This window comes from Mytilus edulis, chromosome 9 (assembly GCF_963676685.1).
Source record: "Mytilus edulis chromosome 9, xbMytEdul2.2, whole genome shotgun sequence".
NCBI lineage: Eukaryota > Metazoa > Mollusca > Bivalvia > Mytilida > Mytilidae > Mytilus > Mytilus edulis.
In genome coordinates this window covers 83,875,174-83,891,488 of record NC_092352.1, presented here as the reverse complement: position 1 = coordinate 83,891,488, position 16,315 = coordinate 83,875,174, and the positions used below count along the sequence as shown (strand labels likewise).

The 16,315-nt window shown below is 30.1% G+C and overlaps 2 protein-coding genes across 4 annotated transcripts in view; one reads left to right on the top strand and one right to left on the bottom strand.

Annotated features, from left to right (window-relative positions):
• LOC139489204 (WD repeat domain phosphoinositide-interacting protein 2-like) overlaps nt 1–16,315 on the top strand; it is a 124,849-nt gene that overhangs the window by 46,726 nt on the left and 61,808 nt on the right. The window lies entirely within an intron of this gene.
• LOC139489200 (uncharacterized) overlaps nt 1–16,315 on the bottom strand; it is a 66,657-nt gene that overhangs the window by 4,563 nt on the left and 45,779 nt on the right. For all 3 annotated transcript variants that reach the window (XM_071275386.1, XM_071275388.1, XM_071275387.1), the window contains 11 exons: nt 14,498–14,635; nt 10,556–10,643; nt 8,791–8,852; nt 8,370–8,507; nt 5,437–5,524; nt 4,960–5,030; nt 3,927–4,061; nt 3,067–3,163; nt 2,486–2,577; nt 1,942–2,046; nt 1,403–1,543 (listed from right to left, as the gene is read on the bottom strand). In XM_071275386.1, the coding sequence (XP_071131487.1) occupies nt 1,403–1,543; nt 1,942–2,046; nt 2,486–2,577; nt 3,067–3,163; nt 3,927–4,061; nt 4,960–5,030; nt 5,437–5,524; nt 8,370–8,507; nt 8,791–8,852; nt 10,556–10,643; nt 14,498–14,635 (1,155 nt within the window). The remainder of the gene's footprint in view (nt 1–1,402; nt 1,544–1,941; nt 2,047–2,485; nt 2,578–3,066; nt 3,164–3,926; nt 4,062–4,959; nt 5,031–5,436; nt 5,525–8,369; nt 8,508–8,790; nt 8,853–10,555; nt 10,644–14,497; nt 14,636–16,315) is intronic.

The following is a 16,315-nucleotide window of genomic DNA, read 5'->3' as shown; positions in this document are numbered from 1 at the left end:
ACATTCACAGCTAGTTTATTTTTTTGTTTTATGGCATTAGAAAGCATAACAAAATTCAAATTCATCTGACATGAATCTTAAAGCATCTCTGTACTAGATTGTCATGCTGAGCTAGATTTTTACTGTACTAGTTCACAAAGTAACAGTCAAAAAGAAGTAATTTTACCCTATTCAGACACATTATTTTGACTTTAAGCCTGCCAATGTCTAAATGCTATATTTTCAGAGATGAAGCAGCAAATTTAGCTCTAAAGTCTTTACTTTAACCCAGCAAAGTAAGAATAGATTTTTTAAGAGTGTTTATATATCATATATATATATATATTTATACTTTTCCAATTTTTTCACAATGTTCACGTATCCTGAATTATTAAATGTGATTTAAGGAAATCTGTCAAAAAAAATATTACTACCAAAATAAAAATATGAGTTAGTATTTTATGCAATACTAAAGTTCACAATTATCAATAACCATCATAATCAAATTCTAAAGAATATGACTCCTTAACTTAATAACCGGTTTCATATTCTAAATGTTTTCATCATGTTGGCTGGAAATCTATAACTGTATATCTAATTTGCCTGCACATCCTCCAACCTTTAACTTATAAACTAGAGTCAAGCACTCTTCATTGCTAATTATATAAATTACAAACAAAAATTGCATATATTGAATATTAGACTTAATCTTCAAAGTACATTTCTGCATGTTATGGAGAAACAAAGAAACCTATAAACACCAATATTTTTTTAAATAAACCAGCAAAACATACTAAAGATAGTAAAAGCAGATACAAATCATCATTGTTAAAAATATAATTATGGTATGGCAAGGCAATTATTAAGGTTACAAAACATATAATGCTAATATGCTCTACATGCAGAAATTCAACTTTCACCTCAATCAAAGTAATTATTTAAATGGTACACACCTGAATACTTAATACTACAATAGATAATCACATTTAGTAGTAGTTGTTCAATTTTAACCTGACCAGACTACTTTTAACTTCCTCACATTATAACCCGATTGCAAATATTGGAGCATGTTATTAAACGATAAAAACATTACTTTTACATGTATATTTTAACAGTCAATTTCCCAAACCAAAACAATCTGATTGCTTTGGACTACTGTGATACCATTTGAAATACAGGTTAAATTATACAAAATAATGTTCTACATTTACCACACATAAATCAGTATGTACTGAATGTTTTAGATTTAAAAAAAAAAAAAGCATTTAATTTACAATGAAGAAGACCATTGAAGACCGTTCTTTGACCTACAATGTTTTTTCTTTTACAAATTGCGACTTGGATGGAAAGTTGTCTCATTGGCACTCATACCACATCTTCTTATATTTATCTACAAAACATTTTAATTTCAGGTTCAACATACCTCATCCTTAAATGGTTCTGGCATAAAATGACAAATATCATTCATGTAGTCCTCGAGTGACTGTTCTGTTACATTGGTCTGTACATATGCATTGATAGCTTCTATAATCCATTCACATAAATCACATCTCCAGGTTTTAGTCTAAATTAAGTCGAAAACTATTGTTTGCTCTTATAAATTTATGTAGGATTAAAGGATTCAAACTTTTCCAAAAATGTAAACTCAGTGGAAAAATCTTTAAAATAATACCAGAGGAATAGATGGGTTTAGTGAATTAATGTCTAGTGGCTAATTTAAATGCATATAACAACAACATGTTGATGCAATATAAAGATTAGATGGATTGTTAACTGTTAGCAAAGATGTCAAAACAATAGGATGTAAAAAAAAGAAACTAGTTTAAAAACAGAAGAAAATTATTTCACACAATTGCCTCAATGTATGCCAATTAAAAAAACAGAAATATTTGACAGAAAATAATATTTATTAATTATTTTTGAATATGATTTTTTAAGGATATATTTTTCAATACACATTACCATTTTTGCTGCTTTCATAAATTCCAGAAATATTTGTGGTGTTTGGTCTACTGATCTACGGCGTCTGGCAACTGGGCAGGCAGCTTTACATATCAAATTACCAAACTGAAAAGATAACATATTTTCAAAAATATCAATATCATACAATAATTTTAAATACATCATAAATTAACAAACCTTTTTAAAATTTCTTGTTTGTAATTTACTACAAAATGTATAAAATGAATGGTAGAGGGAGAGTATTTTTACTGCTATGATCTTATAAAGAACATGTCAATGTGATATGTACATGTCTGACATGGTTAACATAATACAAGCTCAAAATCATGGTTAACAATAGTCAGGGAATCAGCAGCACAAATCTTATGAAGACTTCTAGTCAACATGTTGTTACTCTTACAATGCATGTTTGAGGAAGCACTAGCTAAACACATGATGTACAACCTCAAATCTTAGATGGGTCTCCCCTATAAACCTATAAAAAAGTTCTTGTGAAAGAGTTATACATTATAAAAAATAGTGGTTTGCATGTTATTAGATTTACCTCAGGATTGTATTTCTGTGGTAAGAGGAACTCCACAATACCATGACATTGGCCACATGACAATTCTGTTATTTCTTTCTGGAAGAATGGTCCTAGAAATGAAAAATCATTATCTCAAAGGATTTATATAAATGCATAAAAGGAGGTTCCTAACTCTTTTACATGAAAATTACAATACGACAACGACGTCAAACTACATGATCTTAGCTAATAGACAAGTATAAAGCCTAATTGAAACAATAGGTAATGACATTGTCAGTCACATCATCAACTTAAAAACTTCTTTATAAAAATATTTTTTATATCACAGGATGAATACTGCTGATGATGTACTGTTAGTGAAATGTATTTGAAGTACTAGTTTTCCTTGAAATATTTTTTCAAAGCATTAAAATTTGGCAATACTTTGTAATTTGTTCGGTAAATATATCATTTTGTAAGCAAAATAACCTTTTTCTTAACAAATTCAATTTAATATTTTCCAATCATAACAATTTTGAAATTTGAAAAAAGGTCAATATTTGTAGTATCTTAAATTCAATAGTTAAGTGTGGAACTGTATAATGGATATTATGGCATACCATTAACTGCTGGGCAGAGTTTAGCTTGTTTACATGCATTCTCTGGTGCCACTCCACTGGTTACCATGGTTACAACTTGTGGTGCAAATAAAATACACTGAAATAAACAAAAGAGACCCAATAGATTTTAAATTTGATTTATATCTTAAAATCAGATCTAAATACTGCCTGAACATTTATTTTGATTGTGATTTTGATATGGAACTTTCTCTTTTGAATTTTCCTTTGCGTTACAGATACATTTGCTTTTTGCGCTTAAGTATGCAAGTCTTATTGGGTATTATGCAATTGAACTTTAAATCTTTGCTATTTTTCCAAAAGTTGTGTTCAGTTAGTTATACATTTTATCAAAATCTTAGTAAAAGGAGATATATATTGTATGTCAATAAGACAACCAAAAAAACCTAAATGATAAGTCCTAGGCAATTGTCAACATGAATGTTTCTACTCCAACGCTTTTTAAGCAGCATAAAAAGGTTTTCAAATTCTTTTGAATTATTTTTCAGATAAAGTTGAATCAAAAATAAAACAAAACAAATATAATATGCACAATGCCTACATGGCCATCAGAGTATTTCTCCTACAATATTCATACAGTTCCAATATTCATACAGTTCCAATATACATACAGTTTCAATATTGACTTTATTAATTTAATTCTTATGTGCTATTTCAATGAAATACAAAAAAAGTACCATTACAATTCTTAGTATATTTCCCCCCATTCATGAAAGAAAACAACAGCAAAAATTACCACAATAATTTTAGAGCACAAATTAAGTTCAAATACAGCTGGTTGGTGTTTTTTTCTTTGGTTGGGGGGTTTGGGTGGTTTAATGATGAGTACAATAAAACATTACCTGTCCTTTTAAACTTCCTGGTAATAGATTACAGATCTGCATGACAGAGGAATTAACAGCAGCTGTTGTCTTATTACTGGCCAAATACTGGTCAAGTAGCTGGACTACAAATTCACACAACTCACATTTTGCATCCTAGATATATATAAATATTATTTAACAAAGACACACATATATCACATTTAATAAAAGCTGCATCAACAGTCATTTATTTCCCTTCTTTTATAATTTGCTTCATCAAGGTTTTAGGGGTAAAATAATAAAGTGCATACTTATGTTTAAATCACTTATTTTAAAAGTGTGAATAGCTAGGAAAATATATCAAACGTGCTCAACATAGAGGAAAGGAAAGGGGTTACATACAGGAAAATATTATTTAGAGGAAAAATTATCAACTTAGATTCCAAAACAGTTGGTAAATTAAGGCATTAGTAATTTACCCCCAAAAAAATCCATTAGGAGAAGGAAAATAAAGGTAACAAACAAAACTGATCACGAAATCCAAAAGCAGCAAGACCGTAAACACAGGAATTTGGCAAAAACTTTGCTTCTAGGAAAGGATAGTGGGTTGTTTTGTTCCTTAGCTTAAACATATTTTTTTTTCCAAATTGGTAACAAAAAGTACCCAAAATACAATTTATATCTAAATTGAGTATCAAAATCCACCAAAAAATAACAAAGAATTAAACAGAATCTTTCAAACTTATATATATCTAGATATTTGAGTATCTATTTCAGGGAAGACATTCTTCCAAAAAATGTTCATCAAAATATTTTGTGATGATATACAAAGGAGAAGGAATATTCCAATGAGAAAAAGTCTTTTGATATTTAGAACAGATACTTTGACCGTGGTTTAACAACTAAATTGGCAATGACTTTGCTCACATAAAGGGATGTTTTGTTAATAGCTGAACTCCTAATCTGTAACAAAGTCTGGTAAAAAAAAACCTAATCATATAGTAACTATTTGAAGATTCAAACAATGATAAAAATCCATTTAAAATAATTCCAATATCACATATAAACATACTGCTTCAACTTTCTTGTCTACCAGTTCTTTTGGTTTAACTTCTTCAAAGAAAGGTTGGACAAAACTGCCATCTGAAGTTTAAAAATTATGATATAATGATATAATATAACTTCTAAAAGATAAAACCAGGTGGTAATTAAAACAATTGTAGAATGTTAGTAGCATGAAGTGTTCAAGGAATATTATATTAAAATGTTCTGCATTTACATTTGACCAGGAGTTTTTTTTTTTTTTATAAATCATTTATTCAATATTAAATAAATATTCTTTAACTTATTATGTTAATTGTGTGATTCTAAATACATTATTGTATTGTTCATATGTATTACAAATGAAACAGTGAGAAGTCTTCATATCAACTGACTTGAATCTATGGCTCTTAATCTGAGCCCAACATTCTCAATCTATATCTGATAATTTAAGAAACCAGTTTGATCACTCCACTTTCACTGATATCATTTCATCTCTGTCACTTACTTGTACATAACTGTACTTTTTCACAGGTCTGTTCAGGATCAAATCCTAAGGTAACATCTTTCACAATCATTGGGGCATATTGAGTACACTAAAATGATAAGGTTTTTTTACAAATATCATTTGCTACCATTGTGAAATTACAGAATACATTGATATTTATCCAATAAAACCTGAAAAGGCAGGTACTTGCAACTTATTTACTCAACTAAGTCAAAATTAAGTAAATTTTACAAGTGATGTGTCTTGGTAATTTCATAATGTTTCATCAGAGTGTAATGAAGCATGAAATTCCTTGTAAAGATGTGGAATTTAATAAAAAGGTGTTTGGTATCCATGAACAGTAAAGAGAGAAGAACGTAAAGTTTAAAAGGTATACTTAATAAAAACAAAATAATTCTATCGATATGAGATATACACTATACCAGAGACTAATACTACACAGTGATTGAGCACTGTTTGAACAAGTCATTTTCCACAACTGCAATTTTTTTACTGGAAAAGGTTTGGTTTTTACACAAATACCACTTATACTGGTGCCATTCATTAATTGGCAATAAACTCCAACGAAAATCATAGTAGTGGATGGATTGAGAGACTTTGTAGATGTTTCAGATGTCCCTGTGTCAAAGGAACCAATGATTTGTAGATTACATAACTCAGTAAATGGACATAACAAAACAGACATCATTTTCAAATGTACTAGTGGTTTTAGGCTGTGAGCAGTATAGCTATGTCAGATGATGTGTGGACTACAGAAAAATAAACAATTTGACCATGAAAGAAGTCTATCCTGTACCAATAATTTATAATTGCCTTGACTGTCTTCTGCAAGATATTTTTTTCCTCTTTGACCTTCAAAGAGGTTATTAGCAGATAGAGCTAAATGAAAATAACGACATCATATTGCACAAATCATTTCTTAGTCTTTCTAGACTTTAACAAATAACTGGATTCACTATCCAGTTTATACATGTTATATATATTTGTATATCATATGCATAGAAGAGAATTCAGGGAAATGAGCCTACCCAATTAATACACTATTGTACATATGTCCTTGCCAGAGAATACTGTGGTACTACTTTACTTGTCAAAAAATTTAATAACACATGATGTTTATCATACCCTGAGGCTAATGCTCTATTCACCAATGAGTATTTATTTCAGATTTAATTTGCTGCTATTGTGAAATTATGGAATACAGTGATATCTGTAGGGTGAAATCTAGAAAGACAGATACTTAACAACTTATTTACCAACCAGAAATCTAAGTAGAAAAGTGAGAAAATTTTGCAGGTGCTGTATTTTGGTAATCATTGTTTCACCATACTTATAGTGCAATGAAGCTTGGAACCCATTACGTCATGTATACACTGTTTTTGATATTGTGAAGATGTGGAATTTATATAAAAGGTGTTGGGTATCCATGTATACTAAAGAGCGAAGAAGGTTAAGTTTTCAAGGTATACTTAATAAAAATATAATAATTATATCTCTATGAGAGATGATTTTACATATATACCATATACCAGAAACTAATAAAGTAATATCAAACAACAATTAAGCACCCCTTGAAAGATTTGTTATCAACAATTGCAAAATTCTTACAAGAAAAGATTTGGTTTTTTTCCCTAAATACCACTTATACTGGTGACATTCATTCATAAGAAATAAACTCCAATAAAAATCAAAGTAGTTACTATTAAAAATGTGAACTCTAAAAACTATGGATGGATTAAAAAACTTTGTAGATGTTACACATGTCACATTGTCAAAGAAACCAATGTTTTGTAGGTTACATAACTTAGTAAAAGGACATAACAAAACAAACACCATTTTCAAATCTTCCAATGTAAAAGCTACTTACTAATAACAATAGATGAATTTTGTACAGTGCTCACAGAACGTTTGAGAGATTTATTCCAGCACAGTTGTAAAAATATAGATGTAAGAGACGACAGTGTTGAAAATGTGCAGATGTTTTTTTTTAAACACAAAGGTGTCTTTGCAAAATTTGAAACACAGATTAGATACTTTTAAAGCAGCACAAATGCATAAAGTTCTAATATGAATACCACAATTTTTTGAAAAAAATGTGGGAAAATTATTAACAGAAGTAATTTGAAAAATGGTGTTGTAAAACCTTCTTAATCTTTCTGGTTGTAACCAGTGTTTTTATGCTGTTAGTAGGATAGATCTGTCAAATAATGTGTGGACTACAGGGAAATAAACGATTTGGCCATACAAGAAGGCTATCCTTTACCAACAATAGAATAGATAAGTGCCTTGCAAGTTTTTTGGCAGTTATGAACTTCAAAAAGGTTATTAGCATATAGAGCTTTAAAATGAAAATACCAAAATTAAAGTTAAGCAAATCATTTCTTACTCTTTCCCAACTTAACAAAGTAATCAGTTCATTATCCAGTTTTTTACACATTTATATACCTTTATGAATTCATAATTCACACTAGAGAATTCAGGGGATGAAAATGACATAAAACAATAAATAGACTATGTTACTGATCTTTTTGTCAGAGAATATTGTGGTACTAATTTACTTGCCAGAACGCATGAAGTTTATCATACTTTGAAGATACTGCTCTATTCACCAATAAATATTTATGTAGCAAAGAGCTTGCTCCACAAGATGAATATGAAGGACCTAATTATAATCATAAGAGAATCAGTAAAACAAGTAGTTTATAAAATTGTACACTGATTTACTCAATATATCATCCCTATAGGCAGGCACTGCTTTACTCAGAAAAGAAATATTTTGGAACAATGAGTTTATCACACAAGTTATGGACCATACAGTCTTTGGAACAAATAGACTCCACTGAAAAAAAATTCAGCAAGTAGTTAACACTTTCATATGATATTTCAAAGTTTTGATTTACTGACCAGGACATTGTATATACTTTTGGACTCACCATAGAATTCAGTGGAGCTGGGAGTTTATTGCAAAATTCATACACAGTAGCATTGATCTCAGCAGCTGATTTGTTCTGTACAATATATGAGTCAATTTCCTGTACAAGTAATTTACATATGGCACATTCTGGACCATCCTAGAATGAATAGTGTTCAACTTTAAGTGCATAGTATCAATATAATATAATGAAATGAAGTAATAAAATATGAAGAAGAAACACATTTCACTTATCAGTACATCTCTTTAAGGTAGATTAATAAGAGATGTCTTCCAACATCTTGGATTGTAAATCAGCAGCATGCAATTGGTTTAGATCTTTAACTAAAAGTGCAGATTTTGTGAGACAAATGTAATTCATTTGATAGTGTTTTTATTTCATTTAAATGAATACAACTTTTTTTATTATTTCAAAACAGTACCTTCATATTTTTGAAATCCTCAGTGAATTCTAGTTGACTATCTTGATATGACAAACTTCCATCTGAAATATAACAAAACAACTAAAGTAACTGAACTATGGTGATGGCTAAAGTTCACTAACCTTTCAGCACTTATAATCACCTGACCGCATTCATGACTTACTTGTGGTAGAGTTATTTTCATATTTTGTGGGTTGTCTGATTAAACTTTATTTTTTACTAATAAAACTGCAAAATTCTAGAAATAAAATGAAATAAAGATGAAATACTGTAAAATAGCTATCATACTGACAGCTTAATTTGACACTTAACTTACAAGACTTGAATCTTTTAATCACTTGGCCCACTTATAGCAAATTCACATTAATTTTTGGATACCACACACTACTTTTTTTTAAGACATAAATTTCTAGAAATGCAACATGCATACAAAGCTGTAGAAATTCATATTTACATTTATTACTTTTTGCAGTGCATTGAAAAGACTACCTAATACAAGACTGGCTATCAATTTTTTACCTAATATAAATTACTTATTGTCATAAAATTAAGTGAAAAGGAATCATTTAGTTATCATATACAAAACATTTGAAAAACAAGAGGCTCTCATGAAGAGTCTGAATCGCTCACCTTGAAGATGATAACCAAAAACTGCCAAATTTCCGTAAAAATTACCCATTTAGTTGCAGCAACCGAACAATGGGTTGTTAGATTCATCTGAAAATTTCAGGGCTGATAGAATTTGACCTAATGAACACTTAAATCCCATGTCAGATTTGCTCTACATGCTTTGGTTTTTGAGATATAAGCCAAAAACTGCATTTTACCCCTATGTTCTATTTTTAGCCATGGCAGCCATGTTTTATGACAAAACAGAAAATAAAACACAAACTTTATTTTAGATACCCTAATGATCCTTCAGCTTAAGTTTGGTTGGAATTGGTTCAGCGGTTGCAGAAAAGAAATTTTTTTAAAGTTAGAAAACATTATAAACAAATTGTGAAAAATTGTCATTAAAGGGCAATAACTTTTTAAGGGGTCAATTGACAATTTTGGTCATATTTTATTTACTTATTTGTAGATCTTACTTTGCTGAACATATTTGCTGTTTACAGTTTATCTTTATCATTAATACTATTCAAGATAATAACCAAAAACTGCAAAATTTCCCTAAAATTACCAATTTAGTGGCAGCAACCCAACAATGGGTTGTTAGATTCATCTGAAAATTTCAGGGCTGATAAAACGTTACCTTATGAACACTTTGACCCAAGTCTTTGTTTTTGAGATATTAGCCAAAAACTGCATTTTACTCCTGTGTTCTATTTTTTGCCATGGCAGACATGTTTTTTGATGAAACAGAAATAAAACACAAACTTTATTCTAGATACCCTAAGGATCATTCAGTTTAAGTTTGGTTGGAATTGGTTCAGTAGTTTCAGAGGAAAAGATGTTTGAAATAGTTTACACCAGACGGACGACGACAACAGACGGATGCCAAGTGATGGCTAAAACTCAGTTCCTTCGGAACGGTGAGCTTAAAAGGCAACAGTTGTATTCCGCTTTTCGAAAGTCATAAATCGATTGAGAGAAAACAAATTCAAGGTTACTAACTAAAACCCAGGAAAATTTCTTTAAAGACAAGTTATCAGGATAAGATTAAAACAGATAAAGAGAGCTCAGTTCTAAAAGATGAAACATATTTGAACTCTAATGTTGCTGAATTGTGACCTTTTACTTACCTTCTAACTAATTTTGTACTTACTTGTACATAACTTAAATTTATCACATGTCTGTTTAGGGTCAAATCCTGACACAACATCTTGTACAATAACTGGTGCATATCCGTAACACTGAAATCAAAATTAACTTCAATGTAGATAAAATTTCTAAAATATTTATTCAAGATTAAGTTATCACTCAAATCTATGTTGAGCACTGTGTCGCTCACAGGATATTTTTATTTACTTTTGCTCTAATTTCAGAGATATAAGTTAAAAATAGCATTTTCCCCCTGTGTTCTATTTTTAGCCATGTCTGCCATATTGGTTGGCAGGCAGAGTCATCTGACATATTTAAAAAAAATTAGATACCCTAATGCTTATTTGTGGCCAAATTTGGTTAAATTTGTCTCAGTTGTTTCAGGAGAAGACATTTGTGAAAGATTACAAAAATTAACGAAAAAATTGTTTTAAATTTAAATTTGTCTTTCAAGGGCCATTACTCCTTATGGGGTCAATTGACCATTTTGGTCTTGTTGACTTATTTGTAGATCTTACTTTTACAGTTTATCTTTATCTATAATATAATTCAAGATAATAACCAACAAGAATGTGTCCAAAGTACACAGATGCCCCATCCCCACTACCATTTTCTATGTTCAGTGGACCGTGAAAATGGGATAAAATCTCGAAACGAAATTAGAAAAATCATACCATTGGGAACATGTTTACTAAGTTTCAAGTTGATGTGACCTAAACTTCATCAAAAACTACCTCGAAAAAAAAACTTTAACCAAAACTTTAACCTGAAACTGAACAGATGGACGAACAGAAGGATGGACGCACAGACCAGAAAACATAATGCCCATAAATGAGGCATAAAAACTACAAAGTTTCATTAAAATTACCAATTCAGGGGGAGCAACCCAACAATGGTTGTTTGACCTGTCTGAAAATTTCAGGACAGATAGAGCTTAACCTGATAAACAATTCTACCTCTGTCAGATTTGATTTAAATGCTTCGGTTTAAAGAGATATAAGCCCAAATCTACATTTTACCCCTATGTTCTATTTTTAGTCATGGCGACCATCTTGGTTGGTTTGAAGGGTCATCTGACACATTTTTGCAACAAGATACCCTAATGATGATTGTGGCCACGTTTGGTTGATTTGGCCCAGTAGTTTCAGAGGAGAAGATTTTTGTAAAAGTTAATGACGACTGATGACAACGACGAACCACAAATGATAAGAAAAGCTTACAGTGAGTTGCTTATAGGTGTTATTGTGAAACTTTACCTATAGCTCAACCTGTTTTTAAAATTGACAACACAATAGGGACATTTGAATTGACCAGTTGGTATTGTTAGATTTAAATCTACCTTGATGCTACCTGTAAAAAAATTTATTCACCTAACCCAAAGTTTCAGCATGCTTTTTTCCTGAACTTTTTCTTACCTAGGATTATTCTATTAAAAAATTGATAGGGAAGAAAATAGTTTTGGTTTTCATTGTTTTAAATCCCTGATATATATAATTTATCTATTTTTTACCTGAAATTCTAAATCAGTAAAAGATTAAATTAAATATGTATTACTATGTTTGAAAATTAAACTGTTTTTACACACTAAATGCTTCTTTAAAATTCTAACCCTTATATATAGTATTGTCCAGCTGCCAGTGAAACAAGAAATAGCTGTTCAGGTGTTTACAGTTTAAATTTTCAGATGGATATGTTGTTCATTTCTTCACATGTCCCTTCAAGATTCTCATTTTGGATTATTATTTGCAATGTTTGAAATCTTTTGGTGTCATTGTGCATACAATATTGGATTTATTTTATTTGAATTCACTTCTTAGATTTTTTATAGCAATTTTGCTTCTTAAAATGTGATGTGTTTTTTTCAAGATTTTATTGTCATGAAGGACATCAAGGAGGAAATAATTCATTCAAACTGTTTTGTGGGGCTTACATATGATGTTGTACATGTAAAATTCGAAAATAAGTTTGGAGTATACCTTGCTGTGTTTTTTCTTTGAAATCTATTATAATATTAGTGGGACTTTTGTGCATAAAATGCTGTGTTTGCTCAAGGAAATTTTTCATACGATGGGATTTAGTTATGTTAAAGATTAAAAAATTTCAAAACTGGAATTCAAGTAGGAGATATAGTGTGAGTTCATCCAACATGTTTCTGTGGCTTTAAATGTGATTTTAAAAACATTCATTATTAATTTGGGATCTATTACAAACTTAAGATGATTTACCATTTAAATGGGATCTTGGAAAGGAAATAAAATGTTGAATTAATGCAGTGGATATAGTCTAATCTAGTGATAAAGTGAAAAATGAAAGTAAAATATTCTAAAATATTCCTAACGTGGGGAAATGTTTTAAGTGAATGTGAAATTGGAAATAGTCATTATAAAATTCTGGATCAAATATTGTTTGATTTGGAAATTTATAATAGGAAATGAAATAAAATGTTTACTGTGGATATAGAAAAATCAAGTGATATATAGTAAAAATATAAATAAAATATTACAAAATATTTGTAAAGTGAGGATAACTATTTGGAATATAGTAATGGAAATGATAAAAAAAATTTACAAGATTCTGAATTATGTATAGATTCTGCACCTGTTAAATTAGGATGTATATCATGGGAAGTTAATCAGAATTTATACTATGGATTTAGAAAAAAATCTAGTGAAGTAGTGAAAAATGAATAAAATTGGGAACTATTTAAAAACTTTGGAATTCTGGATGAGATGTCAAATATCAGTGTAAAAAAATAAATGAAATTGTTTATTCAAATATGATTTTGATGTTTCATAAAGTGAGTGAAATATTACCACTGGATTATTTAGGGTATTAAACACTGCTAGTAGTAGCTATGCAAACATTAAGATGAAATGTAGTGCATTTTAGGCCATGCAATTTTAAATAAACTGCAAGAAAATAACATATATGATATAGTCATTCTTGTTTAGCTTGATAACTCCTAATATTTTGAATGACAGTAAAATAAAAATCTCTCAATAGAATAATCCTAGGTAAGAAAAAGTTCAGGAAAAAAGCATGCTGAAACTTTGGGCTAGGTGAATAAAATTTTGTACAGGTAGCATCAAGGTAGATTTAAATCTAACAATACCAACTGGTCAATTTAAATGTCCCTATTGTATTGTCAATTTTAAAAACAGGTTGAGCTATAGGTAAAGTTTTACAGTAACACCTATAAGCAACTCACTGTAATTTATTATTAGATGGCCAGTTGCAAAAGGTCATAGCATGTATGATGTTGTCAACATAAAATGATGATCTTGTCAACATAAAATAGACAATCAAAGATAGAGACTATGTTTTCGTATATTCCACAGTTTTCTCAAAAGTATCATTTGTTTAACTCAAGGTAATATTCAATTGAGCTGCAAGAAAATAAGCTCACATCTGAATACATTAGTTTCTAAGCATTGGTTAAATCATTACATACATAAATTATTACAAATATAATGCCTACCCATGTTAAAATGAGCATAGAGCATGGCAGGATAGAATTATTTCGATTCTAATAGGAATATTTGAACTTTTTCACTTCGAAGCCGACCTATAGTAGACGCTCGAAATGTCATTTTGATTTAATGAACCAAAAACATTATAGAAATCAGCAGTTTATCAATAAAAAAAGAACAGAAACATTTAAACTTACTTTTAGAATGTTTTTGTTTAATTTCCTAGTGAGCAACACCAACAAAAATGTCCTTTTTGATCTCTGGCGTTGTTCAAAATTCATCTGACGTTGCAATTTCAATTGTGACGTCAATCATGTGCAGCCCATGTTCTATTTGAATTAGAACATGGCTTTGTACCCAAAGCTTAAGAAGAACGTCATATTAGAATATTCATTTTTCAATTCTGATAACAATTAGCATTTTGGATTAGGAGAGCTATATAGAGATAGAAATTTACAGAAAAATGATCTACTCACCAGTTTGTCTAGTGGAGCTGGTAGTTTACTACACAAGTTATATACTGATGCATTAATGGCTGCAGACGACTGATTCTGTACGATGAAGTTGTCGATCTCTTGTATTAAAAATTTACACAAGGTACAGCCTATACTTACCTGGAAGTATAAATGGCATGGTTTATCTTTAGACTAAAAATCAAGTGAAGTACAGATTTGCCTTTATATATAAACAATATAGTACACCAGACACATGGCTTCAAATAAACAGTATGCAGAACAAGATTGACATTATACCCTCTGAGTCAAAACTAACACAAAAGTCGGTTTACAGGTTCACAAAGGGGACACTAACCCTTATACCTCAACTGTGCATTATTTTTTTGTTTATATTGGTCTCTGATGGAGATTTGTCTAATTGACAATCATACCACATCTTCTTATTTTGATATTTACATGAGCTTTGCCAGAGCTTCATCATACATGTAAATCATGTTAAAGACATAGACCTATAACAGTTTACTTTTAAAACTTGTGACTTGGATGGAGAGTTGTCTCATTGGCACTCATACCTCATCTTCTCAGATCTATATCATATCCATATGCTACATATAAGAAGAAACACCATGTTCAAGGAATCATTCCTATAAAACATAAACTCATTGGTGAAAGGTCCAAATATCAGGCAATGAAGAGAAGTTTCATTATTTCTATCCCCTATTTACAAAAAGTCAGTGTTTCCTCCAGATAATGATTCTAGAGTTTTGGAAACAAGTTTTGCAACTTATATTAATCCCTTTCCACTTTACGGGTGCGAGAGTTTTAGATGCAACAAATGTTAGATTTTTTTGTTTATTTTCATTAAAATTATAGACAATAATTATGGGATTTGTTAAGCATGACATAATTTAAACTACTAACTGAACTACTGTATTGAGTGAGTTTAGTTTTCACAATATACAGGCTACCACCTTTCAATTGTTCAAAGGAGGCTCTGTATCATTGTACATGTATAACTAATATGTATTGTTATGGTTTAGGGTATAAGCTGTATGTTTGTATATATGACTATTTCAGGCTACTCAGTAAACACTCTATTCTATTTTCGCGTTCGTCATTTACTGGTAGCCTTGCATATACAAAGACATTTGATAAACATTTTGTTTACTTATATATTGTTATTGTATGTAAATATTGTTATTAAGGTCTCTGGGAATAATAGTATAGAGTTCGTCTTCATTGTTTGAACATGGGGGTCCCCTGACTGAACAACTGTTCCCACCTTCTGTTTACCCTTATTTCACACGTTCCCGCTTTATTACCTTGTAATTTTATTGGCGTAGGGCATGATGATGAATATTGCAACCGGGGCCCATACATATGTAACCGAGGGGCGTGGTTACGGGGTCATGATTTTATTTGTAAAATCATTACAAAAACAATTACGCTTTGAAAGTCACCAATATCAGAAACTAGTTGTTGCAGTTCACGAAAATCCAACACATTCAAGTTATAACATTTAATTCCAAGCCAAATACTAATATAACATATACAAAGGATAACGTCAACACAATATGACTCCTACTGTATCTAATGGATCTTACTATTTCTCCTTAGTATGCTGTTTCACAAAGTTTACAATAAGTATTTATACTAAATATCGAAAATATACAATACTCAATTAACATGACAATACTCAAATTAAAATGACATTTCATAACTTTAAGCTTTAAGTGACAGCATTCACATTAATTAATACAAAAGATAATTATAGTTTATAATACTCATATAATCTCATTCTTTCAATAATTTTCACACCTTTAGTATGAATTAACGTCT